This window comes from Leuciscus leuciscus, assembly GCF_965113295.1.
Source record: "Leuciscus leuciscus genome assembly, chromosome: 1".
Classification (NCBI taxonomy): domain Eukaryota; kingdom Metazoa; phylum Chordata; class Actinopteri; order Cypriniformes; family Leuciscidae; genus Leuciscus; species Leuciscus leuciscus.
Window position 1 is genome coordinate 10,948,659 of NC_138725.1, and position 26,923 is coordinate 10,975,581.

The window sequence follows — 26,923 nt, forward strand, 5'->3', positions numbered from 1 at the left end:
CGATAGTGTAGGAAAACCGTGACGTTTTCTACTACGTACTTACGCGCATGCGTGAAACGGATCGTGCAGGTGGAACGGATCGTGTACCGACAGTCCCTCTTAACAGCGCAGCAATACATTAAAATTATTTATTTGATTTATTTACAAGTTAATACTTTGCAACTGCAACTGCAAAAAAAAATCAAAAAAAAAAAAAAAAAAAATCACATTATTCCGCAATATTTAACACAATTTTACTGAAAATAAAATAAAAATAAAAATAATTATTTGAAAAGAATAGACACAGTAAATTTGACAGGGCCCCCTGCTGGCCTAGTGCCCTGGGCAAGTGCCCAGTAGGCCCGTGCGTTAATCCGTGCCTGACTGTAGCTTGTTTATTGAGGATGCAGGACAACCAGCTAATAAAGCATTACAGTAATTAGTCTCGAGGTCATGAATGCATGAACTAACTTTTCAGCATCAGAGACAGATAGCATATTACGTAGCTTAGCAATGTTTCTAAGGTGGAAAAAGGCTGTTCTTGTAACATATGAAATATGATTTTCGAAAGACAAGTTGCGATCTAGTATAACTCCCAGGTCGTTTACTGTAGTGGATAAAGTAACAGGACATCCTTCTAAATTGAAGTTGCATTGTAAGAGGTTTTGTGGGCAGTTTTTTGGACCCATAAGTAATACCTCCGTTTTATCTGAATTTAATGAATTTAAATTCAGATGAATTTAATATTTAGCAAAATACTCCTCTCTAAAGCAATTTTTTAAAAGTCCAACTAACGTGCTATGGTCATTAAATGGCTTTCCTGAGGTAAATGTAACATTACGTGTTAATATTGTTCTCCAGCTGTTTTGTGATCGATCAATTTTATTATATTTCGGTAAATTGAACTGTATCTTTCAAATTACTTATTGATCAATCGCAGGGGTGGCTGGCTAATAGAGGACGCTTGGGCGCTGCCCCCCATGAGCCAGACCACAGTTTATGAGCCACACTCATTAAATAAATAAGTATACATAAATCATATATACAAATTGTCAGTATTTGTGTGTTTGAGATATTAAATGCACCCAGTATATGTGAAAAATATGATAGAAATAAAAAATGTCTGCTTTTTCAACACACCTCCTCTACTTGCGTGCACGTCTCATCAGCTCTGGGGCGATGGAGAAATGCCCCAAAGAGGCGGGTCTGTGGAGCAGCTTAGCCAATTGCTGATTTAAGATATAAATGTTTGACATAAACTGTAGCCAATCAGCGAGCTCAAATCTAGTCAGCTATGGGCGATTCTGTTAGCGCCCCAAGCTGCCCGCGCCCGCGCTCATGCGCGCCTATCTCCATCAGACAGTGGACTTTCAGCCTGGCTATAGCTGGATGCGTCATGCTTATGCCTTGTTTTGCTTTCCGTGATTACTTTTTAAAAACAACAGGGACAGATCCAGCATGGACAGTTACCGGAGTGAGGGATATGAAGTACCTGTCTTATAAAGTAACTAAACAGTTTGAGTTCAATTTCAAATGCAAATGGAAAGTTTGTGCAATTTGTTTGTTCTTGTGTAAGAATGCATCAGCCTTGTAATATGGCATTAAATAATTCCTGACTGTTTCACAGAGCACTGGTATCATGCAGTTTGTGTTAAATTGTGTTTGGGGTGGTTAATAATAATAATAATCATTATGAATTATTACTTATTATTATTAATTATTATCAATTCTACCCCACCTTAAAAAAAGATTTAAACTGAGCGGGCATTTCTATCAGGTAAAATGCTGTAAATGCATGACATCCGATCAAATTACCTCATCTTTTGCGGTCAAAACTTTCTGCATTTAAGCAGCATGTAGTGGGCTATATGACAGGTCTCGTTTAAGCAGCGTGTCGGCTGTATGACAGGTCTCGTTTAAGCAGCGTGTAGTGGGCTATATGACAGGTCTCGTGCAGATTGCTGCATTGGCAAATCGCGCTATACTACCGTCCTCGACAATGTACGTTACCTTTGTAAAAGTAGGGATTCAGCACTTACTAGCATGAAGAACATAGACACAGACTGTGCATGGAGATCGATATAGCCTAAGTTAAACTCAAACTCTCTTCGATACAAAGACATGTTTGAGTTCCTGTGTTTAATGTTGATCACATTATATGAAGATCCACACGATTTCAAATGTGACATTGATTGTATACAACAGTTCAACAAACGGAATATTAATATTAAGATATAATATTAAGATATACTGTTTTAATTATTCTTATTTCTTTTCATTATTTTAATTTCTTCTATGTAAAGCACTTTGAATTGCCATTGTGTATGAAATGTGCTATATAAATAAACTTGCCTTGCCTTGCCTTGCCTATTAAGTGATGTTCATTTTCAACACAGTTGTCAGTATTTTTACAACAAAATAATAGCTCCAACAAAAGCTACAGCAGAACTGCAGCACACAGCAGTGTTTGTGAACAAATCTTTAGAGTCAATGATTCAATGATTAATTCATAAATACAGCCACTTGCTTCATTACTGAGTGAATGAATGACTCTGACTCACCACCTACTGGTGGGTTTAATTTAAAGGTTGTATCAGCGATTTCAGGCCCAAACATAAATGATCACATTCATCTAATCTGACAGGGGTGGGTGTTGTGAGGTTTTGCGCTCGTGCACGGCTGCCTATGACGGCTGCACACGAAAACCTCACAACACCCTCCCCCTGTCAGTGATTGGTTGGAACACTATTTGTTTTGGTTTTGAGTGGTTGGTGAAACCAATTGTTTTTGTGTGCAGACCTCAGAGCCTAGGCTCCCTACAGAGACGCAGTTTTTTTACGGCGTGCTTATGGGGCGGGCAGCTAGCGGATCGTTAGGAAAGATTAGATGAATGTGATAATTTATGTTTGGGCCTGAAATCGCTGATACAACCTTTAATATTTAAAAACATCACTTTGTTTTTACCATCATTGCATATTTCTCTATTGAACATTTTTTTTATTTAAAGCATTATTTATTTTATAAAGGTATTTGTAAGGGTAAAAATGCACTGGAAAAATCGATTTAAGGGGGCAAATATTGTCCCTTACTGAGAAAGGTGTGACTGAAGAGTGGGGGTGCGCAGAAGGATGTTAAAGCCTCATGGGGTACAACTCTAAAAAGTTTGAGAACCACTGGGACTGGGTTAAGGAATAGAACAAAATAGACATCAACATCAAAGCACAATACACATACCAAGGGCAGAAAGTAGGCCTAATATACAGAGGTCACTTACAAAGTTAGGTTAAAGACACAAAAAAAGAGGGATTCAAACAAATAGCATATCAATAACAATGTAGAATTTACAGACTGTGAGCTGAAGAGTAATATTCAGATAAAAAAAAAATTTTTTGAAGCAGAGAAGGGTGGATGTTTGACGGATGTCTTGAGGAAGATCATTCCACAACCTTGGAGCCACTACGTAAAAGACTCCCATGGTTACCAGACTATTGAAACCGGCTGAATATGACACAGCCCCACCTAAGATATTTTTCACCAGCCGCCAGAATATGAAAAACGTTCAGGTTGAGGATTATTTCCCTGATCGCAAACTGTTCATTGATTCAGTTGTAACAATGATGAGGAGTGACATTGAGGAACATTTCACTGTCCAGGAAGTGTTCAGCTTACAGACATTTGTTTCGTAAATGAAACTAAAACAAAAAACTGAGGATGTTTTTGAAACTACATACATTTTGCATTGTATATTTTGATTGTCAAGGTTGAGTGAAGGGAGCGAGGACTTGACTTGACTTGAGATGTTACACTCAAGGGAACATAATGACTTGACTTGACTTGACTTGACTTGACTTGAGATGTTACACTCAAGGGAACATAATGACTTGACTTGACTTGACTTGAGATGTTACACTCAAGGGAACATAATGACTTGACTTGACTTGACTTGAGATGTTACACTCAAGGGAACATAATGACTTGACTTGACTTGACTTGAGATGTTACACTCAAGGGAACATAATGACTTGACTTGACTTGACTTGACTTGAGATGTTACACTCGAGGGAACATAATGACTTGACTTGACTTGACTTTACTTGACTTGAGATGTTACACTCAAGGGAACATAATGACTTGACTTGACTTGACTTGAGATGTTACACTCAAGGGAACATAATGACTTGACTTGACTTGAGATGTTACACTCAAGGGAACATAATGACTTGACTTGAGATGTTACACTCAAGGGAACATAATGACTTGACTTGACTTGAGATGTTACACTCAAGGGAACATAATGACTTGACTTGACTTGACTTGACTTGACTTGAGATGTTACACTCAAGGGAACATAATGACTTGACTTGACTTGACTTGACTTGACTTGAGATGTTACACTCAAGGGAACATAATGACTTGACTTGACTTGACTTGACTTGAGATGTTACACTCAAGGGAACATAATGACTTGACTTGACTTGACTTGACTTGAGATGTTACACTCAAGGGAACATAATGACTTGACTTGACTTGAGATGTTACACTCAAGGGAACATAATGACTTGACTTGACTTGACTTGAGATGTTACACTCAAGGGAACATAATGACTTGACTTGACTTGAGTTGACTTGAGATGTTACACTCAAGGGAACATAATGACTTGACTTGACTTGACTTGACTTGAGATGTTGCACTCAAGGGAACATAATGACTTGACTTGACTTGACTTGAGATGTTACACTCAAGGGAACATAATGACTTGACTTGACTTGACTTGAGATGTTACACTCAAGGGAACATAATGACTTGACTTGACTTGACTTGAGATGTTACACTCAAGGGAACATAATGACTTGACTTGACTTGACTTGACTTGAGATGTTACACTCAAGGGAACATAATGACTTGACTTGACTTGACTTGAGATGTTACACTCAAGGGAACATAATGACTTGACTTGACTTGACTTGACTTGAGATGTTACACTCAAGGGAACATAATGACTTGACTTGACTTGATTTGAGATGTTACACTCAAGGGAACATAATGACTTGACTTGATATGTTACACTCAAGGGAACATAATGACTTGACTTGACTTGGCTTGACTTGAGATGTTACACTCAAGGGAACATAATGAGATGTTACACTCAAGGGAACATAATGACTTGACTTGAGATGTTACACTCAAGGGAACATAATGACTTGACTTGACTTGAGATGTTACACTCAAGGGAACATAATGACTTGACTTGACTTGACTTGAGATGTTACACTCAAGGGAACATAATGACTTGACTTGACTTGACTTGAGATGTTACACTCAAGGGAACATAATGAGATGTTACACTCAAGGGAACATAATGACTTGACTTGACTTGACTTGAGATGTTACACTCAAGGGAACATAATGACTTGACTTGACTTGACTTGAGATGTTGCACTCAAGGGAACATAATGACTTGACTTGAGATGTTACACTCAAGGGAACATAATGACTTGACTTGACTTGAGATGTTACACTCAAGGGAACATAATGACTTGACTTGAGATGTTACACTCAAGGGAACATAATGACTTGACTTGACTTGACTTGACTTGAGATGTTACACTCAAGGGAACATAATGACTTGACTTGACTTGACTTGACATGTTACACTCAAGGGAACATAATGACTTGACTTGACTTGAGATGTTACACTCAAGGGAACATAATGACTTGACTTGATATGTTACACTCAAGGGAAAATAATGAGATGTTACACTCAAGGGAACATAATGACTTGACTTGACTTGAGATGTTACACTCAAGGGAACATAATGACTTGACTTGACTTGAGATGTTACACTCAAGGGAACATAATGACTTGACTTGACTTGACTTGACTTGACTTGACTTGACTTGAGATGTTACACTCAAGGGAACATTCAATGACAATCCAGCACATGACTGCAAACACAAGGAGAATAAATAGGGAGCAAACAAAGCAGGTATGAGTGAGGACAGGTGGTGCAAATTAATCAATAATCAGGTAACAAGATGGGCAGGGTTAGACAATCCACAGGAGAGCACTTGGCACAAAGAAACACACATTACAAGCCATGTGCTCACACCAAACATGACAAGAACACAAGCACATGGCCAGTAAAACCTCACACAAAATGAGACATGAACACGCAGCTAATAAGAACACTCATAAGCCAAACACGAACTGCGTGCTTCACAAAACAGGTGGACAGAAGAGCACACGGCCCGAGCTAACTCGAAACTGCACGCTCACACGACAAGACAGAGCGCACGAGAACTGGCATAAGCTCATCCTGTGCGCTCACAACAGAGGACAAACACACGGAGCATGAATGTCCGAATCCCGATGTAGCAAATTAGCTCTATGAAATATTAATAATCAATAATAACTGGTTATAATTGATTATGAATATTTGTATCAGTTAATATAATTAACTTACTGTCGTAAATTAATATTACAATCAATTAGCCTGTTTGTCCCGTGAACACTCAGGATTAATTGTTTATTAACTCTAAGAAATGTACATTTCCGGGGCATGGGAAATGTCTTTCTTAATTAACGGTACTACTAAGAGCAGTAGCAAAAATCTAAATGATTAGTGACTCCAGTTATGAGCTTGATACACGGACAACTTTACGTGTGACATGAACAAGATTTTATTAACTAGTCTCTAACATACACACACATACATGCATATAGTTTACCAAGGGAAAGAGAGCTGAAGCAGAATACAGGAAAGCAAGAAGTCATAGCATTGTTTGTCAACAGATCAACAGCCTTGAGCAAACCATCAGTTTAGTTCTAACACGCCCTTCTTTACAAGGGGTAAGGATACTTAATGCATCAAATAATGAGACCAAGTTTGATACTTGCATGTCTCGCCCATTTGAATTAAACTGTCCTGATGCAATTTGTTGAGGCTCCAGTTGATCTTTGCTGATGTGGTCTTGATGAGAGAGAACCAGTGGTTTTCAGAGTATCTTTGGTGAATGGAAAGACAAGGCCGCAGCCTGGCACAAGCTTGGTGGGTCCTTAGAGGCTTCTAGTTCAGCATCATCTTCACGTCAGCATTTCACAAAGGGACTAAGCGAGAGCTAAGAGCTGATCAGTGACTTTAAAGCGTGAAGATGGCACAACCTCTGGAGCTGCGTGAGCCAATGAGAAGATTTCCCTTTGGAGGGAAATTTTACGACCCATTGTCCCTTTGAACATGCAATTTGATTGGATGTTTAACACAAGAATCTTTAAGATGCTTATAATACTAATGCGTCACAAAGTTAGCAGAATGTAATGTAAATTAACAAAACGGGGATGAAGATTGGAGTTTATAGATACCAAAAATGCCACACATATGATTTGGTTAACCATATTATCCAAAGTCTGAAATATTAACCCAATAGAGTTTACAAGAATACAAAAGACAACCACATTAAAGGAAAATCATGAGATCGGAAAATTAGATACATGTTTACACATTTCTCAAATGGTTATATATAGAATATATAGAATTAACAGAGTTTATTTCTCCTTCTCAGTGAGAATTAAGTAAGAGTCGCAGCTTTCTGGACATTCTTTTAGATCGTAAAATCCTCTTATCAGTCTCTGTGTGTCCTGTAACAAGACACCGCGTCCTGCCAGTGTGTTCGTTTTTGGGGGACGTTTCACAGGCCTTATTTGGGAGAGTGAGTTTGCAGGATTATGCATTAAATAAATTAATAATTTGTGTGTGTCTGATTGGTCCAGACACTACACCGACACAGAACCAAAACCAAACTAGACCGAAGTGCCGGGATCCAAACACCACGCACATGAAAGAAGGCACATAGACAAGAGAGCGCACGGCTTGAGCTAGGGCTGCACGATAATGGTTAAACTGATAATCACGATTATTTTGCTCAAAATTATAACTGTGATAATTAATCTCAATTATTCTCATTTGAGAAACTACAGAGAAAGAGAAAAGACAGTTAAAACAAGGTTTGAAATTAACTTTTTCACCCACTGGCAAATTTGGCTACAACATTTAAGTTATAGCTAATTCCAGCTAATTCAGAACTTCTACTAGCCAAAAAAATTAATTTCACAGCTTATTTATATAAGGCTATATAAAAATTTGGATTTCATACATTCATTTCTTATTCATACAAAAACGTGGTTGGAGGCTAGCTGTGCCTGTTCATTGTCCGACGCTTCCATCCTACTGAACAGGTACCGGTATACAGGGGGAGGGGATCAGGTTGTGAGTGCAGAGACTGCTGGGCGACACCTAAAACATTTGCGAGATTCTACAGTCTCAGAATGGAGCCAGTGTCTTCCCGTATGTTGTGTACAAACATGTAATATGTGTGAAGCTTGGCTCTGTTACCCCTTTTCCACCAAGGCAGTGCTGGTGCCGGTTCGGAGCTGGTGCCTACTCGTGAACCAGTTCTTTGTGTTTCGACAGCCAAAGAACCTGTTCTCGGCCAGGAAAATTGGTTCCAAAGCGGCACCAACTCTTTGCTGGACTAGAACCGTTCTTTTACCACGTCATGCTTACGTCTGGGGCTGGGGGCGGGGTTATTGTCGAACTTCTTCTCGAACATAACCTCCGTCTATAGTAATCCAGACGAGCAGCACAAATGTGTTCTAAACATCTTCTTCTGACCCCAATATAGGATCGCAAAGCCAGGAGAAACATTTGCAGAAAGACGATGTAGTCCGCCATTGTAATTGTTATGCTTGAAGTTGGCGCAAGCGTTTCTCTCTAGTCAGTGGAAAAACAAACAGGCTCTGAGAAGGTTCTCAAGTTGAACCACCTTTGAACCAGCACCAGTTCCGAACCAGTTCTTGTTTGGTGGAAAAGGGGTATGTGTCTCGCTTGCTGCGCCATTCCCCTCTGAGGACGAGATACGAGCACCTATTCTGCTGGTATTGACTCCACTCTTGCAAAAGGCAGGATCTGCCACAGAGAACTTCCATATGTAGCACTGCACTTGTGATCAGTCCATATGTATAACTACAGACTATAACTACGGAGACCACATCTGTAGGGAGGTAACATGTGGAGTGTTCCATTCCAGTTGGACTTTGCATGCTTTCCCAGAGTTATCTAATAGTCTCACTGTACAGGGTTAGATGGAACATCAGTGATAGACATTTCAGTGCAAAGCCTTGTCCCTTCTTCCACCCCAACAGGTACAGGGGGGCCAGGCGGTTTAACCGGGGTGCTGGAAGGGACACCATCTCGGGCGAGATCCCAATTCATCAGTCGTTCTGATGTAACGTCTCCGTTCCCTCCTTCAGGGAACGGGGGTTACTTTAGTAACCTAGAAGTTTCTTACCTCTCCTCTATCATCACAGTATTATTATTTTAAAACAAATGGTCAAATAGTAAATACTTCAAAAGTCTAAAAAGACCTTTTGAATTACATGTGATGCTATTAGTGTGCCGTAAATATTAAAATCAAAATTAAGAGGCTGTCAGTGACCCTGTGCGAGTAAACAAAAACAACATTTGGGGTCGAGCCCGGGGGACATCCCTGAATGCACCTATTGTACAGAAATACTTGTTCATGTCAGTAATTATGTTCTATATTAGTGTGTATCCATTATGCTTCGAAAAACTATATAGTAAGCTTTATTGTATTTCTCTGTCTCAGGATTCATTGTGCACGGTCCCTCTGGTCCTCTGGTTGCTCCTCTGGGATCTTCAGTGATTCTGCCCTGTTATGTTGATGAACCTTTACTAATGGAGGATCTGGAGGTGGAATGGAGAAGGAAAGAATCAGAGACTTTAGTTCATCTGTTTCAAGATGGTGAGAGTCGACCAGAGTCCCAGCAGCAGGATTATCAGGATAGAGCTCATTTCTTTACTGAGGAGATTAAACATGGGAACTTCTCCCTCCGTCTGGACAATCTGAGAGCTGAAGATAAAGGAGAATACACATGTACAGTTCACACTCAGAAGGAGTCTGGAGAGACTGAGGTTCAGATAAAAGATGTTGGTGAGTCTGAACTGAAATGGATCTTCAGAAATACTTTGAGTGTATGTGATATTTACACAGTTTGTTCTTTCAGAGCGTTTGCTAGTCTCAGGATCAGATCGGTCCATATCTGCGTCTGTGGGAGAAGACGTCACTCTGAACTGCTCTGTAGACTCTCACATCAAACCTGAAGACTTTGAACAGGTTTCGTGGAAGAAAACGGATGAAGATGAAGACATTCTGGTTCTGCTCTACGAAAACAACGAGGCTTTTCCAGATTCATCAAATGAGCGATACCGAGACAGAGTTGAGTTCTTCACTGCTGAAATCCCCAAAGGAAACTTCTCTGTCCGACTGAAGAGCGTCAGAACTGAGGATAAAGGGGTTTACATGTGTGAAGTGTTTGCTGGAAGAGATTCAGCCAATGTAACTGTAGTGCTGGAGCAACTGGGTGAGTCATAAAACACTAATACACAAGTGTAATTTAGTTCATTATTTACATGCATATAGCAATGTTAAGAATAAGGAAGGAAGACAGGGTCAGCTGACTTGGACTTGTGCTTTTATTATGCCTTTTTCAATAGACAAACAAAACAAACTGGCTCTGAACACGCTTCCACAAACGTTCACTTTAGATCAAAGCAATCAGAATCTCCGTTCACAGAGGGCAACCATTCTCAGCTCACACGAGTCCTCAGTCCAGTCTCTCTCTTCATCTCCCCGTTTCCCAGAGGCTTTTATCCAGTCTCTCCACGGCAGTTACTGCAACAACAGGGCTCGCAAAATTTCAAAATCGCTGGTAGCCCTTCGGGCAGGCACTCTTCAGATTTTACTAGCCCAGATAAAAAGACAATTTTCAATGTAGAAAATTGGTTAGGAGTCAAAACAATGAATCAAAAACTTTTCAGTAGGGGTTCAGCGAAAAATCGGCAGCTGGCAGCAGGAAGTAGCTGCCACTGGCAGCTGACGTCAGCTGCCGCTAATAACCGGAAGTCGGAGGTGGATGCCGCTTTTAGCAAGGCAAATAAATTATTATATCAATGTATATATATCATTTTAGTACTTATTTAAATAAATTACTTAAATTTGTAATTATTTTGTAATTGGTTTAAAAAGGTTTATCAAATATAAATTAAGTAACGAAGATCATAGACAGTACAAAAAAACAAACATTAAGCTACACTTGAAATTATGAATTTGTACGTGTATAAATATAATTTGTGCACATGTTTGTCAAATAATGAAATATATAAATTAATGCCTATATAATAATATTGTATATTTATTAAACGTACATAAACATTCATTAAACAAATAATGAAAGTCATGTCTAAAAGAAGAAAAAAAAACATTTTCTCAATGACCTTTATTTAAAAGTCATATTTTGCTATCATTTAAGTTCAGTTTTACATTTGTAGTATTTCAATACATTCTTGTCTTTGTTTTATAAAACAGCTGTAACTTTGAAAACAGGCTTGATATTTGTTGTTCTGAAATCAGAATGAACAATTCTGAACTAGATGTTAAAGTTCATAAAAAACTAAGTTGGCTTGAAAAAGAAAGTTTGAAAACGTTTTACAATGTTCTAGCATGGTTTAACATGATTTACAATGTTTCTAGTGTTAGGGGATAACAGCTTAAAGACCCAGGACCAGATATGATGAAAGAAGACCAGGAGTCATGAGGTTCAATCAAATAAGTAAAAATTTACTGAAGAATAGTTTCATTGGTAGAGCCAGGCGTCAAAGTCTCACGGGGTCGCAAGCCAGAGACTCTACTGTACACAAAATCTCACACCAGTTATACCATTTCCAAGGGCATGATTGACATCAGTAAATACAGGTTGGCTACTTCTCATTGGCAAAAGAACAAAGTTAAAACAATTCTACACTTATGGATAGATAGGAGGGTAAGTCGACATTGTCATCCGAGCCCAAGATGGTCCGGTGATGACCTCGGAGGTCGTAGAAAGGCGTCTTGGGGTCAGCTGCTGCATATCACAAGACCTGCACAGAGCATTCAACACACACACACAAAAACACAATGGAATCGCAGTTCCTCCAAAAGTAGTACAGATAATGTTCACTTTAAAGAAATACACATAAAAGTACAATTCTGTGAATCAGATCACATAGTGTTTAACCCCTGTAACCTTAAGATTAGTAAGAAAGACAGATGTTAGAAAAAGATAAGTTAGAAAGAAATACAGACAGACGTTAGAAAAAAAAATAAAGAAAATAAAGAAAGACAGATGTTAGAAAAAGAAAGAAAGAAAGAAACTTTAGAGTAATGTTGCTGTCAGAGCATAAACAATATCTGCAATATGAATAAGTTACGACGATAAAAGTTCAAAGCAAAGGGAGACTTTTTTTTTTTTACAGAAATCACTTTAAGGACTACAACAAACAACTGGTGGGGACTACACAAGCTTCCTCCTGGGCTAGTGACATCACTAACCTTAACACACACACACACACCTGAAAAACAAAATTCATTGGGATCAGCCTGATGTCTTTTGATAATTATTATGGATGTTGGGTTATCCGTAAAATAAATGTTATGGGGAAACAAAACCACCATAATAACTTACCATTAGCATGAATACACTGCAGTCCACAGATCCCAACTGAGCTGGAACATCCTGGAAAAAAAAATCTAAATGGAAAAACTAACATTTTATTTATACACTAAAGATAGTAAAGAAATCAAAATTGTTGTAACATGAAATCAATACCTTATTTTTAACAAGCTTCCAAGATCCCGGATCCATCTTTATTGCAATTGAGCTTAAAAAGAAGGGGGAAAAAGTTAGTTATTTTATACACACGAGAGAAAGAGAGAGATGAACTCTGTGTTGAACCACTTAGCCATGTTGCAGCAGTAGACAGTAACACACCTGAACTAGGGAGCAGGTGTAATTTATTTTTTAAATGCCACTGTCTATGCCTATCTAAAGCCAGAGAACAAAGTGTTGAACTGAACCACTGGACTAATATGTAAAACTTTGAAGCCCGATGCCAGGATTAGGCCTTAGTGCAATTAGGACTTTTATAAATATGCCTTAGAAAAAACATTACTGTTGTGAATCTTAAAAGAAACAATGGCACTGATATTTTAAGATACACAAGTGTAATTTGCTTTCAGTTAAACATGCATTTTAGTCTGGGACTAGTTTGAGCCTTGTCTGTGAAACTGGGGGTGAAAGTTATATGGAAAAAGTGAACAGTTCCAGTATATTTTGAATAGATATATATAAAATAATGATATATATAAAATAATGAGATATATATATATATATATATATATATATATATTCTGGTCTCATCTGGTGATTGGGTCCCATCCAAAACATGATCAAACTAAGAAAATAAACAGACACTGAAATGTCAAATTTTCGATACAATCTAGAATTTGTATAAAAAATAAATAAAAAGATAAAAAACAGAATGCCTTTTGCCTGCTTTGATCAAGACAGGATATAATACATTTGAACATTATGTTCATAATGTGAAAACATACCAGTGAGTTTGGTTGGTTTTGCAACTGGAAATCTGGGGTTTCCTTCCTGGCACATAATGCTTGTCCATCCCCAGCAATCTGTGACAGGCTGTGGTGAACTTGGGTGAAACTACAAAAAAACAGAAGTTCAGAATATGGTGAAGTAATGTTGATTAAAATGGTGTTTTGTATTAACATAAGTTAGATAATTTGGGATATGTTTTGTTAGCGTTGCACGTGTATCATCAAGGCTGAGCTTGTCAATTCCAATAAATCAGCATGAGCTTTATTCTAATCAATAGATTAAGTTAACATGTTAACAAATGCTAATATTTAATGATAATGGTAACGTAAGTTAGTATTTGGAGCTAATGATAGCCCCTCACAAACCAGGAGCACACGGTGCACAAGCTGCGTTTCTACAAATGATTAAATTAACCAATTCAACTTAAGTAGACACAGATACACAGTCTCTAACATAAAAGGTAAACTCCAACGTACAGAGCAACAATTATTTATTAATCTGATAATATACGAACTTACCCTGCCAAATACCGCCGCCATTACTGAAGATTCGCCGGCGCTGCTCTCGCTTGACTTCCAGGTAAATGTGATTGGTTGCTACTACGTTGGACGATACTGATTGGCTGCCAAGAAATGGCAGGTCCCTCCTAATATGGCAGGGCTTCCGGCTGTCAACGGCAGCTACTTCCTGCTGTCAACTGCCGATTTTTCGCTGAACCCCCTCTCAAACTTTTTCAAAACACAAAATATCAACAAATATGCATCTGGTTCTAACTGAACTGAAATGTGTGTGACAAGTATGGAACATGAATCAGTCATGTCTGTGGCTCAGCCCCCAATGAGGGTATGAAAAAAAAAAAAAAAAAAAGTAACACTTTAGTTTAGGGTCTAATACTCACTCATACTCAGTCAGGGGGGTTCGAGAAATTTTTTATTTCTCTGATCTACATATGTGCATTTTAAGATGTTTTGAAGGCCCAAAAAAAATGGATAACAATAGCTTTAAAACCATGTAAGTGGGCAGCTGATTATTTTTCTCTCCTCATCAGCATCACACTCCTATTCTCTTTGTCTTCCCCTCCTAAAGCTGAGCTTTGACTGATATAGGCTTTTCATTTTTGTCTGTCAGTGAAGTAAACATAGGGTCATCTGATAGGTTGATTTATGAATCATTTTCTCAGACGCATGAATTTACTGAAAGCTACTAGGAAAGCTAGGTAGCCAAAGTTTATTAAATTCATTCACAGTATGTACACATTCATTATTGATCTTATTCCTAATACAGGGCCGTAGACAGGGCTTTATAATCAAAGAGGTCCTACATTTAAGGTTATTAGGGGGGTTCAATTTTTTTTTTTCTCTGATATGTCCATTTCAAGACATTTTAAGGCAAAAAAAAAAAAAGAATTAGCTTTAAAACAACGTCAGTGGGCAGTAGATTATTTGTCAATACCTGCTCTCACTTCTTATCCATCACTCTTTCTTTTTCTCTCAGTCTCCTCATCTTGCCCTGTCTCTTCCCCTCCTAAAGCTGAACTTTTTTAATTTACTGAAAGCTACAAATTGTATATTAATTCTCAACATGTACACATTCATTATTAATCTTGTGCCCAACATGAAAACGGCTTTGTTAATGCTCTGTTAATGTCCCCTCACAATGACAGCAAACTAATTATTAGTCACGTTACATAGGCCTATTTTCAGTTCAAAATGGCGAAATTCGACAAAAGTATATTCGTTTGTCTGATAATTTTTGTCATTCGTTTCACATTTATGACCTAATGAAATGTTTAGTTTAGCTACTTATATCTTATCTGGCACTTGATCGTAAACTGAAGCGAGTCGCTCTGCTCAAATTCGCGCTCAGAAGCTTCTGTGTATATAAAGCCCGCCTACTTTGATTTGATTGGTCATCTCAAATATTCTGACATTGACAGACCAATGAGACTCAGATGAACACACACACACACACACACACACACACACACACACACACACACAGTCCTCTGTTTCTGACGTGCGCTCTGCTCGGAGCCACTGCGGATTGAAGATGAAGAACGCGCTGAATCTGATTATAACAAGACTGAAGCGAACAGTATTTCAGATAGCCCGTCGGGCAGGCCGGTTATACATTTTGGTAGCCCGAATGGAAAACAATATAGCCCCGGGACGTCGGGCAGGCGATTTTGCGAGCCCTGAACAAGACACATGTGTTTTTTTTCATGTGCACTTTTACTCAGTGCTCGTCTCCCGACTCTCTCTCCCGCTGCAGACCTCGCTGAACCACGACCCCCTCGCCACAGTCCAGTTGTATATACAGTTTATTAAGATTCCAAATTCATCAAAGTGTGGCGGGGCGGTGCAATTTTGAGACACAAGCCCAAGTTTTTACTAGTAAGAAAGTCCGACTACGCCACCCTAGGAGTTAACCCCAGGGAAAATACTCACCCCTCAAAAATTTAGTAAAGCACACAGGTTCAGTTCCCTCATAGAATTAGGCAAGAGACGTGAGTAGAGAGCAAAAAATACAAATGTTATTAAAACAAAAATCAGGCATGAAAACAGGTCAGGGGTAAAAAAGGTGAGAAGGATGCGGCAGCAAAAAATCCAATCCAATCAACATATATATATATATATATATAGAGAGAGAGAGAGAGAGAGAGAGAGAGAGAGAGAGAGAGAGAGAGAGAGAGCTTTTTAATGTTAAATTCATCAATCTGGTGAAAATTAAACAAAGAAAAATTATTTTAGTTACAGTGTCTGTCTACATTACTACTAGGCCTACATAATAATAGTTATAAAATTAATAATTTTATTAATCCCATGATAGTAATAGCCATATATTGTAAAACAAATGCACTGAAAAATAAAGGAAACTTTCATAATTAGTTTTGTACTAATTTCTATACTTGAAAGAGTATATTTCTATACTTCACATTAAAGGTGTGATTGGGCTAGCCCAGTGTCAATCAAGAAAAGAACCAAATGGGCCGCTGATCTACGTGTTTCATGGGGTGTCAGAAAAAAATAAACTAACGCTGACTTTTTATTGACCAATGCATTACATACTAATTACGCACTAACCCAGCGCCGCCAATTAAGCAAAACAAAACGAATGGGCCGCCGATGTACGAGTTTTATGGGCCGTTAAGACAAAAAAAGTATGAGATGTATCGGCCCAAAAAGCACGTCGGCACACCGGGAATCTCCCCGTAGTCCCGATGGCATTAGACTACATGCCATTGCCTGGACGTGTGTGACACAAAACAAAATCCTACCTGTAGCCCTTCACCATCCACTTATTTAGCTGCTGTCGCATCAGTTGACATGCCATCTCCTTTTCCCTCTTTCTTTTTCCATTTTTAGCCCCCGACAGCTTTTTTGCGTTATCCATCTTTTTCGACGACAACTCACTAACTGTTACTTGTTCCTTCCTGCTCGCTCAGCGCTCACGGCGCCCGCGCCCGCGCGCGATATTATCCCGCCCTCTTCTATGTCAAAATAATGACATTGGCAACATCGCTGTCTGTATCTGACAGGGCAGTTAACATTGTAAGCTAACTTACCTCAGGCTTGCTTTCCGACGTGCGGTTCTTTGTTCGGCAGTGTGTCATCAGACTCGCAGTGTTAAAGACTTTGAAAACAATTCTGCCCTACTCTGACTCGGATTGGCTGTCAGGTTTCGGCATTAGGAATGATGATTGTTTTTTTTAAAGCTGCCAAGTTTATGGTAACTATAGAGATATAGCGGGTAAATGCTGGCCACGACCACGACCCCCCCTCCCCCATAAACATTTTCTCATCGGATCTGCACAAATCACGTAGGTGACCCATTTTGGTTTTAAAACGGCGAATTTCACCGAAAGGTGAGGAGTTTTCATGCCTGAAAAATGGTTTAAAATGTTGGACACTAAAACCAACAAGAAACACTAGAAACCCCACTTCAAAGAAAAAAAGAAACAAACAAAAAAATGCAACCCAACTTAGTATGTAGCAGTTATGTGTATAACAAAAACTAAATAATACCGGCAGGGCTGAGGCTCCCAATGGCAGGAATCAATGTAGAGTTCGGTTTTACGAGGCACATGTCCACGCGCACGCACACCTGTGCAGTCTAATCACACTATCAAATACTCAAGTGTACACTGCACACGATAAAGAAGAACCACCACCACAAGGAGGAAGAGCAATCCACCCGTGAGACCCCAGCTCCTGCAATAAAAAAATAAATTAAAATAAAATAAATAAAAAGAGTAAGAAACTATAGAAATGAACATAGAAATGGCAATATGGACATCGCTAATGAAGCAAGTCCTCACAACAATGAATATCAATAACAAACAGAAATAAGGAGAGAAAAACAATAACACCTTAGAAGGATCAAATAGTTGGTCACCTGAGATTACTACAAAACAACTTGAACTCAGTAGATGATCACACACAAATAGAGTTGCATTAATAGATGATTGATCACATGCATCCAGATCTATAACCAGTTAATTGGTTTTACAAAAATAAAGAAAAGCAAAAGCAAATCAATTCAACCAAGCCAGACAAACTTTACGTCCACAGAATTAAAAGTAAAAGTAAAAAAAAAAAAAAGATTAAATTGTTTAAATCAAAAGAAAAGAAACAGAGGCCAGTTCAGCTCCTATACAAGCGAAAAGAGCTAATCAAGCCTCCCAAACAAGCCAGAGATGTGAAGCAGGGAACTAAAACGGCACGATAAGAACCAAACAAGCAGTCCCCTTTTATTAATGGCGTCTGTATAAACCGCAGCGCTTTAACAGCGTGAAGACAGCAGCAAACAATCACAGCAGAGAACGAGAGGGAGAATCCTATAACGAACACACAAGGAGATGTTACCAATCATAACACTATCCCCACTCCCAATTATAGTTGCGTTTAAACCCTTACCATCAGGATATCACGCCAGATAGCACGCTTTATAGACACGGATTGGTCACAGACTCATGCCCACCCATAACACAATGGGATACAGGGAATCATGCCTATTTAGTACGCGAAGAGAATGTTAAGCCCACACAATACCAGCCCTATATAACTCTTAACAATAAACATACCTGAGAGGCGAACAGTCTTCAAATCCACTGAGCAGTACGAAAGGACACCAGCACCAAAACATAAAGCTGCACTATGATTAAAGGGATAGTTCACTTTGAAATTAAATTTTGGTATGTTTTAGCTTACCTCAAGGGCATCCAAGATGTAGGTATCTTTTTTTCCGCAGTAGTTTCAATTTTGATATTTTTAGGTCAAACCGTTCAATGATCTGAGAGCGCGGGCGGGTATAGATATATACACTAGATGTCGCCTTGGCTACTGCGAAACCGTAGCCAAGGCGACATCTATTGTATATATCTATACTAAAGGGGGTCGCACACCGGACGCGCAGCTCGGCGGCGCGCCGCGCAGCGCCACGTCTTTTAAATTCGAACACACTATTCTCTATGAGAGTACACACACCGGCGGCGCCTTTCGGCGTCTGTCCGCGGCGGCTCAGGACCGTGTTCAAAATCCTGCCGCGCCACAGAGCGCCATTTACATAGTTTTATATTAAATTTACATTTATGTGTCTCAAATCGTAGTTAATGTATATACGGACTTAACCATGTGCTGCAATATACATTTAGTTTTATATTTATTTACAGAAATCAGAAAATTGCTGATGTTATCGGATTTTCAGGTGACAGTTGTCCTAGACGTGGCGCGGCGCGGCGCTGAGCTGCGCGTCCGGTGTGCGGCCGCCTTAAGGCCCTATGAAATCCGTTTTATTTTTTCTCAAATTCCGTTTTATTTTTTTCCGAATTCCGTTTTTTTGGATTTATTTTCAGTCCTTTCGGATTTTTCGGATTTGCTTGTTTTCTTTTCACTTCTAAGCAGTATTGACCTTTAAAAATTCAGTTACACAAACTCACAATTCAGCTTTTTTTTTATTTAAACTGTTAATATATTCAGCAAAGCACATTCAAAATTCACAAATCTCTGGCCAAAACTAACAGTAACATGAAGGTTACAGTTACAAGGTAGGATTGATGAATATTAAATTAAAGATTAAATGCAGCCTTGCTGCAGGGAGACAGAAACACTGAAACAACGATATGTGCCTGACAGAAAGCCAACACAATGACATATTACAGCCTAAAAGTACAGTGTTAACCCATCATCATCAGTGACCCCTCCATGTAAGCAAAAAAAGATAAATTACTGACATTTACAAAAACAATGCACATTAGCTTATATTTTATTATTAATAGTCAAATTCGGTCCGATTTTCCCATGGCGTCTGTCGTTGCTATGCAACCAGTCTGCGCTCTCCACAACGACAAAGACGTTTAGTAGCTAATAGATTTCCACCACAGAGAAACGCTTGCTGTAGCTCTGCTACAATAGTTATTTACGGAGAAGAGAAAAACACCCGTAGTGTTTGTGGTGAACCCCATCTTTTATGTTGACTGAGCTTTCAATGTTGTTACGGAAAGGGTGAAGTTGATATGCTGGTTCTTGTCACATGAACTGCGGGGCATTCTGAAAAGTTGAGGTGTTTTCATCTCGCTGCGCCTGGAAAAAACGAGCGCGTCGCTTCAATTATGAGCGCACTTGCCGCGCGCCTACATTTGAAATGACGAACTTGAGCGCGCAAAAGAAACGACATGTGAACGGCCCGCTTCGACATTGTTCCCTATCAAGGCTACGGAACTCGACATTACGGATGTCGTATATGGGAACTCCTCTCATCCTTCACTTCCGCTGAAATCTTATAGGCTAACACCAGCAGAGCTGGCCAATTGACGCAAATATGCAAATACTGAAACACCGTTGCAGTTATAATGCAAGTGCAGCGCCAATTCCCTTCAGAATCTCTCTCTTCACGCTTAAATCGTGTGCTAGAAAGCTGATACTACAAACTTGGATTATTCGCCGTCGTTGAAGTTGCGTCGGAGATACTCGCACTGTCTCCTGCATCCGATGGCAACTACTTGCAACTTATGCTCGGGCCCCATCGCCCCCACCGACACGCACCTGTTCTGCATCGCGTGCTTGGGGCTGGCCCATGCTGAGTCAGCCCTCGGGGACGGAGGGTCCTGCGACCACTGCGCGGATTTATCCCTTCGAGCCCTCAGAGCCAGGAGGGAGGAAGCTCGCGCAGCAGCGGGGATTGGGCCTACCGCCGCCTCTGAGCCGCTGGTAGCCCCCCCCAACCGCAGAGTCGAGGTTCGCTCCCCGGTGAGCTTCCCCGACCCCACCTTTCATCCCCCTCGCGACGTCGCTGACTTCGTTTCCTTCGGGGTGAGTGAGGGGGACGACTCCATGTCGCTGTCGGCCTCCGAGAACGACTGGGGTGCAGAGCAGGCCGCACCGCTGGCGGCCGCGGAGCAGGACACCCCTGCGGACCTGCAGGACGAGCTCTTCCGCGTCCTCTCTAAGGCCGTCGAGGAGCTGGACCTCGACTGGAAAGCTCCTGATGAACCATCAAAGAGCAAATTGGATACGTGGTTCCTACAATCGAGCCGCCGTCAGGCCGCTTCGAAAAGGGGAACACCGTTTTTTCCCGACGTGCATGAGCACGTGGTGAAGTCGTGGGCGGCCCCGCAATCGGCGCGCACCCTCACTTCCACCCAGGCTATGTTTGCCCCCGTGGACGAGGCGGGGGACCACGGCTACCTCACCATCCCCCCCGTCGAGGAGACCGTCGCCGCTCATCTCTGCCCGTCGGCTCCCGCCCTGGGCTCGGACCGCAGCCTGCCGTCCCGAGCCTGCAGATTTACGGCCCACCAGGCCAACAAAGCCTTCGGTGCCGCGGGGGAGGCGGTATCCGCGCTGCATGCTATGGCCCTTCTCCAAGTGCTCCAGGCAAAGCAGCTGAAGTCTCTGGATGGCGCCGCCTCTCTTGACGCTGACGCCATCCGAGATCTCCGTTCGGCCACGGACCTCGCGCTCCTGGCCACGAAGCGCTCGGCCCAGGCGATCGGCCGTTCTATGGGCTTCCTCGTGGTCCTCCACAGGCATCTGTGGCTCACCCTGTCAGACGTGCAGGAAGCCGACAGGAAGACGCTCCTGAATGCGCCCATTTCCCCTGCAGGCCTGTTCGGAGACGCCATGGAGAAAGTAACCGAGCGTTACTCCGAGACGCAGAAAAAGGCCAAGGCTATGAGCCACGTCATTCCGCGAAGGGTGCCGCCGCCGCCGCCGCAGCCGCGCTCTCGTTCGTCCTCAGCCTCAGGCCGCCAACCCCAGGCTGCGGCCAGAAGACAGGCAGCACCCCGCCCGGGACAGGATGCCCGTAAGGGCCGCAGCGGTCAGTGGCAAGGGGCAGGTAACAGGAGGACGCAGAGGAGCCCGCGCAGAAAGCCCACCGCGTCCCCTGCCAGGCCCAAGCAGTCGTCCTGACCGCTCGGGCAAGAGGAGGAAAGAGCGTCAGGCCGGCCCCGCGTTCAAGCGGCGCGCTCTAGTGCACTTCGTCCCTCAGAGTTCTGCGAGCGACACGTGCAGTTGTTCTGTGTTTGCAAATGTTGTGAATGTTGTTCAAATAAAGCAAATCACTACTTCACAAACAGAGCTTTTTTCTCCTCTTGCACCACACACTGTGTTACCCGCCCTGCCCTCGAGCAGCGCAGAGTCACGGTCAATAACTACCCCCAGCACTCACATAGCGGCCATGACCGCAGCGGCGATGACCGCAGGTTTAGATCAGCCCACGCTCAGTCGTTTCCAGGCAGCGTGGGAAGCTATTCCGGGCATTTCGCCGTGGGTGTTGAATATAATTCGGCGCGGGTACACACTTCAGTTCAAACGCAGACCACCCCGCTTTCGCGGCGTAATTCAGTCATTAACTTTGCCCCAAAACGCTCATGTGCTGAGGCAGGAAGTGTGCAGCTTGCTCGAGAAGAAGGCTATAGAACCAGTTCCCCCGAGCGAGCGGGACAGCGGGTTCTACAGCCGCTACTTCGTTGTGCCGAAGAAGGGAGGGGGTCTCCGCCCCATTCTGGATCTGAGACCTGTCAACAGAGCGCTTCACAAGCGCGCCTTCAGGATGACAACACTGAAGCAAATCCTGGCGCAAATTCGCCCCGGGGACTGGTTCGCTTCAGTGGATTTAAAGGACGCTTACTTTCACTTTCAGATAGTGAAGCGTCACAGACGATTCCTGAGGTTTGCGTTCGAGGATTCGGCGTACCAATATACGGTGCTTCCGTTTGGACTGGCCCTAGCCCCCCGAACGTTTTCAAAATGTGTAGACGCGGCACTCTCACCCCTCAGATCGAGCGGAATGCGCGTCTTGAACTATCTGGACGACTGGTTAGTTCTCGCTCAGTCGAGAGAAACGCTGGTCAGCCACGTGAATACCCTCCTTCGACACTTGGAGATGCTCGGGTTGAGGGTGAACGTCCAGAAAAGTGTGCTCACACCGAGCCGGACGATAACATTCCTGGGAGTGTGCTTGGATTCGGTGAGAATGAGAGCGCGCCTCTCCCCCGAGCGAGCGGAGGCTCTGAGTTCTTCTCTCAGTCTCTTCAGACCTGGCAGGCTCGTCCCGCTAAAAGAGTTTCAAAGGCTACTGGGACGGATGGCAGCGGCTTCCTCGGTGTGTCATCTGGGGCTGCTGCATATGAGACCGCTTCAACTCTGGCTGAAAGCGCGCGTTCCCCCGAGTGCGTGGTATTCTGGCCACAGGCGCGTTATGGTCACCAGCGGATGCGCCCGTGCCCTGGCCCCGTGGAGGAACCCAGATCTCTTCAGCTCAGGTGTCCCTATGGGCTTAGTGACGCGGCGAGTGGAGGTCCTGACGGACGCTTCATCCACCGGATGGGGAGCGGTCTGCTTGGGCAAGCCCGCCTCGGGTCGGTGGTCAGAGAAGCAGATGGAGTGGCACATAAATCGCTTGGAACTAGAAGCGGTCTCTCTAGCTCTAAAAACCTTCCGGTCTCAGCTGGAGCAGCGGCATGTGTTGATTCGGACAGACAACACTTCCGTGGTCTCGTACATAAATCGCCAAGGCGGTGTACATTCCAAAGCCCTATTCAGGCAGGCGGAATCCCTTCTGCTATGGGCGGACCGGTTTTTCCTCTCGGTGAGAGCGGCGCACATCCCCGGTGTTCTAAATCGCGGGGCGGATATGCTCTCGAGAAGCGGGATTCCCCAGGGGGAGTGGAGGCTTCACCCCGGGACGGTTCAGTTGATATGGAATCGTTTCGGCAGGGCGAAGGTCGACCTCTTTGCAACGAGCGAGAACGCGCACTGTCAGATGTTCTTCTCGCTGTCCCGTTCCCCCCGGGGGGTGGACGCGCTGACTGCGCGATGGCCGAGAGTCTGTCTCTATGCTTTTCCTCCGGTGAAAATTTTGCCCATGGTGTTGTGCAAAATCAGGGAGGAGAAGGCGGCGGTGACTCTGGTAGCCCCGAACTGGCCGAATCAGCCCTGGTTCGCGGATCTGGTAGAGTTACTAGCAGGGCAGCCATGGGAGATTCCGCTCAGGAAGGACCTTCTGTCTCAGGCGAGCGGAACGATCTGGCATCCCAGCCCCGCGCTGTGGAGCCTCCATGTGTGGCCGCTACAGGGTCGCTGAGCGGGCGGGACGCGCTGCACTCGCGGGTTTTGAATACCATCGCGGAGGCGCGAGCTCCGTCCACCAGGCGCCTGTATGCTCTGAAGTGGGGTGTTTTCTCTAAATGGTGTCAGGATGTCGGCATAGACCCAGCGGACTGTTCTGTGTCGGATATTCTACGCTTCCTTCAGTATAGGATGGATGAAGGGAGCCTGCCATCCACTCTGAAGGTTTATGTGGCCGCTATTGCCGCGTTTCACCCCCCTGTTGACGGACAGTCTATCGGTAGACATGCGTCGGTGACACGGTTCCTCAAGGGAGCTAGGAGATTGTGCCCTGCACGGCCGCCTTCTGTGCCGCCGTGGGATTTAGCTTTGGTCTTGGAGGCTTTGTCACGACCGCCTTTCGAGCCCCTGGCCTCGATTGCCATTAAGGAACTATCGATTAAAACGGCTCTGCTTCTCGCTCTCGCCTCGGCGAAGCGGGTTGGGGATTTACAGGCTTTCTCTGTAGGTGAAGATTGTATTCGCTTTGGACCGGGAAACTGTAATGTTACTCTCAGACCGAGGCCGGGTTACGTTCCTAAGTCGCTCAATACCCCGTTCAGAGCGCAGATTGTTTCTCTGCCTGCCCTGTCCGCTGAGCCATCAACCTCTCAGGGTTCGGATGCTCAGAGTGCTATTTGCCCAGTCAGAGCGCTCCGAGAATACATTTCTCGCTCGGCAGCGTTTCGACAATCGGACCAGCTGTTTGTGTGCTTTGGTGGATGCAACAAGGGACGGGGGGTCTCAAAACAGAGGCTTGCTCACTGGATCGTGGACGCTATTGTTTTGGCTTATGATTGCCTGGGACAGGAATGTCCCCTGAACATCAAGGCCCATTCGACTAGGGCGATTGCCTCCTCGTGGGCTTGGACTAAGGGTATGTCTATTCAGGATTTATGTCTTGCGGCTGGCTGGTCTTCTCAGAACACGTTCGCCAGATTTTACAAGTTGGATTTACCCTCTGTAGCGTCTCGAGTGCTTTCGGTGAGTTGATCGCTTACACAGCATTAAGAGAGCTGCTCTGCGCTTTGCTCATGAGTTGTTCTGTGTGCTATTTGTGTGTTGTACTATTGTCACCGCTATGCGTTGGCTTTCTCTGTTGTTGTTGCCCTGTTGGTCTACAGTGCAACCTTCCCCCAGATATACTGCTCGGGATATGCAAATTCCATATAGTGTTGGTAAGCTTGTGATTGGTCCCTTTGGACCTATCAGAGGTTAGAGGTTCGCTATTTGTCAATCTCGGCCTATCAGGCGCTTGCACTCTGGGGGCGAGGTTTGTATTGGGTCTGTTCAATAGTTGTTGCCACGGCGGGATTCTATACAGTTCCCATATACGACATCCGTAATGTCGAGTTCCGTAGCCTTGATAGGGAACGTCTCCGGTTACTCTCGTAACCTCGGTTCCCTGAAAGGCAAGGAACGAGACATTACGCTCGCCGCCGTGTTCGCTATTATTTAGCGTTGTTCGATTCTGAAGGGAATTGGCGCTGCACTTGCATTATAACTGCAACGGTGTTTCAGTATTTGCATATTTGCGTCAATTGGCCAGCTCTGCTGGCGTTAGCCTATAAGATTTCAGCGGAAGTGAAGGATGAGAGGAGTTCCCATATACGACATCCGTAATGTCTCGTTCCTTGCCTTTCAGGGAACCGAGGTTACGAGAGTAACCGGAGACGTTTTCCTTACGTGGGAACGTAAGGACATATGGTTACTAGGCAACATGTTTAACAATGCCATTTGGCCACGGTTTAGGTAGAGACCATGGTAGAGACCTTTCTACGTTTGTTGTTTTAAACTGAAAAAAATGAGAAGAAAGTAAAAAAAAAAAAAAAAAAAATCAGTTTATTTAATATGTCAACAAAATATATGCAAATTCCGTGCGTATAAGAGAGTTCCGTTTTCATGTGTAAATTCCGTGATTCCGTCCGCGTTTTCCGCATCACGGAAATCATAGGGCCCTAGTATAGACCCCTTTTGCGCCGACGTCACAGTTACGTCACGGCGCTAGCTGGAGGCAAAACAAACGGAAAACTGGAGGCGGCCAATACAAACCAGCACAGATTCGGCTACATAATAAGGAGCTTAAATTATTATTTTTATTATTAAATGTCATCTTGTTGTGTTGTTGGGTGCAAGAATCGATGAAAAATGAGTATGCTGTATCTGGAATTTTTATTTCTAGAAAATATCCACATCTTTAAAATTGCACCGTCACTCTTTACATTGTCGTCTTGGCGCTGGCTAGGCAGAACTGCAGATCGCACACACAAATCTTTACATGACCATTCAGCACATAGTTATAGGCATCTAAAGATTTATATGCCCTCAGTTTCTCTTTACCCTCGGTTTCTCTATCGGGCAGGTGTAGAAGTCAGGCCACTCAACCGTTGGTAGCGTTAACGTTAATCCTGTCAGATCGTCCATTGACTGAGCGTGTACGGGTCGGCCAATCTGGTTCCGTCCGTTAAAATGAACTTTTGCAAATAACAATCGTGGTCCTGGACAGTGAGTGACCTTGCACATTAAGATAAAATTGGATTTTCTCCAGTCATTGTTAAAAAAAACAAGCTAACAAACTGGCAAACTAACGTTAGTGAAGCGGCCAGAGGGATCTTTCTGCCTCCAGCTAAGCCCCGCCCACACAAATACGTCACCATGTTTACCAACTGTAAAAGGACCTATACCCGCCCGCGCTCTCAGATCATTTGGACGTGGCTGAGTTCAAGAGGTAAAAACGATATAAAAACTGTTCGTTTTCTCACACAAACCGCTCGTTTCGTGTCTTAGGCCATCAATGTGTACTTACGATGGGGAATTGTTTAA

At 42.9% G+C, this 26,923-nt stretch overlaps 2 protein-coding genes and 1 long non-coding RNA gene across 4 annotated transcripts in view; 2 read left to right on the forward strand and 1 right to left on the reverse strand.

Annotated features, from left to right (window-relative positions):
* The window catches only part of LOC309499518 (uncharacterized protein), a 52,928-nt gene that overhangs the window by 5,677 nt on the left and 20,328 nt on the right, over positions 1-26,923 (forward strand). For both annotated transcript variants that reach the window (XM_082170789.1, XM_082170790.1), the window contains exons 2-3: positions 9,644-9,988; positions 10,062-10,418. In XM_082170789.1, coding sequence (XP_082026915.1) covers positions 9,644-9,988; positions 10,062-10,418 — 702 coding nt within the window. The remainder of the gene's footprint in view (positions 1-9,643; positions 9,989-10,061; positions 10,419-26,923) is intronic.
* Positions 199-21,901, forward strand: LOC309508363 (uncharacterized protein; the record flags this gene model as incomplete). Its single annotated transcript, XM_082182963.1, has 2 exons — positions 199-355; positions 19,523-21,901. The coding sequence occupies exon 2, from the start codon at positions 20,480-20,482 to the stop codon at positions 21,899-21,901; it is 1,422 nt and encodes a 473-aa protein (XP_082039089.1). The 5' UTR covers positions 199-355; positions 19,523-20,479.
* LOC309474255 lies at positions 11,358-13,559 on the reverse strand. Its single transcript, XR_014197269.1, has 4 exons — positions 13,487-13,559; positions 12,702-12,753; positions 12,558-12,622; positions 11,358-11,973 (listed from the first exon to the last, which is right to left on the reverse strand). It is a non-coding gene; the product is annotated as an uncharacterized lncRNA (long non-coding RNA).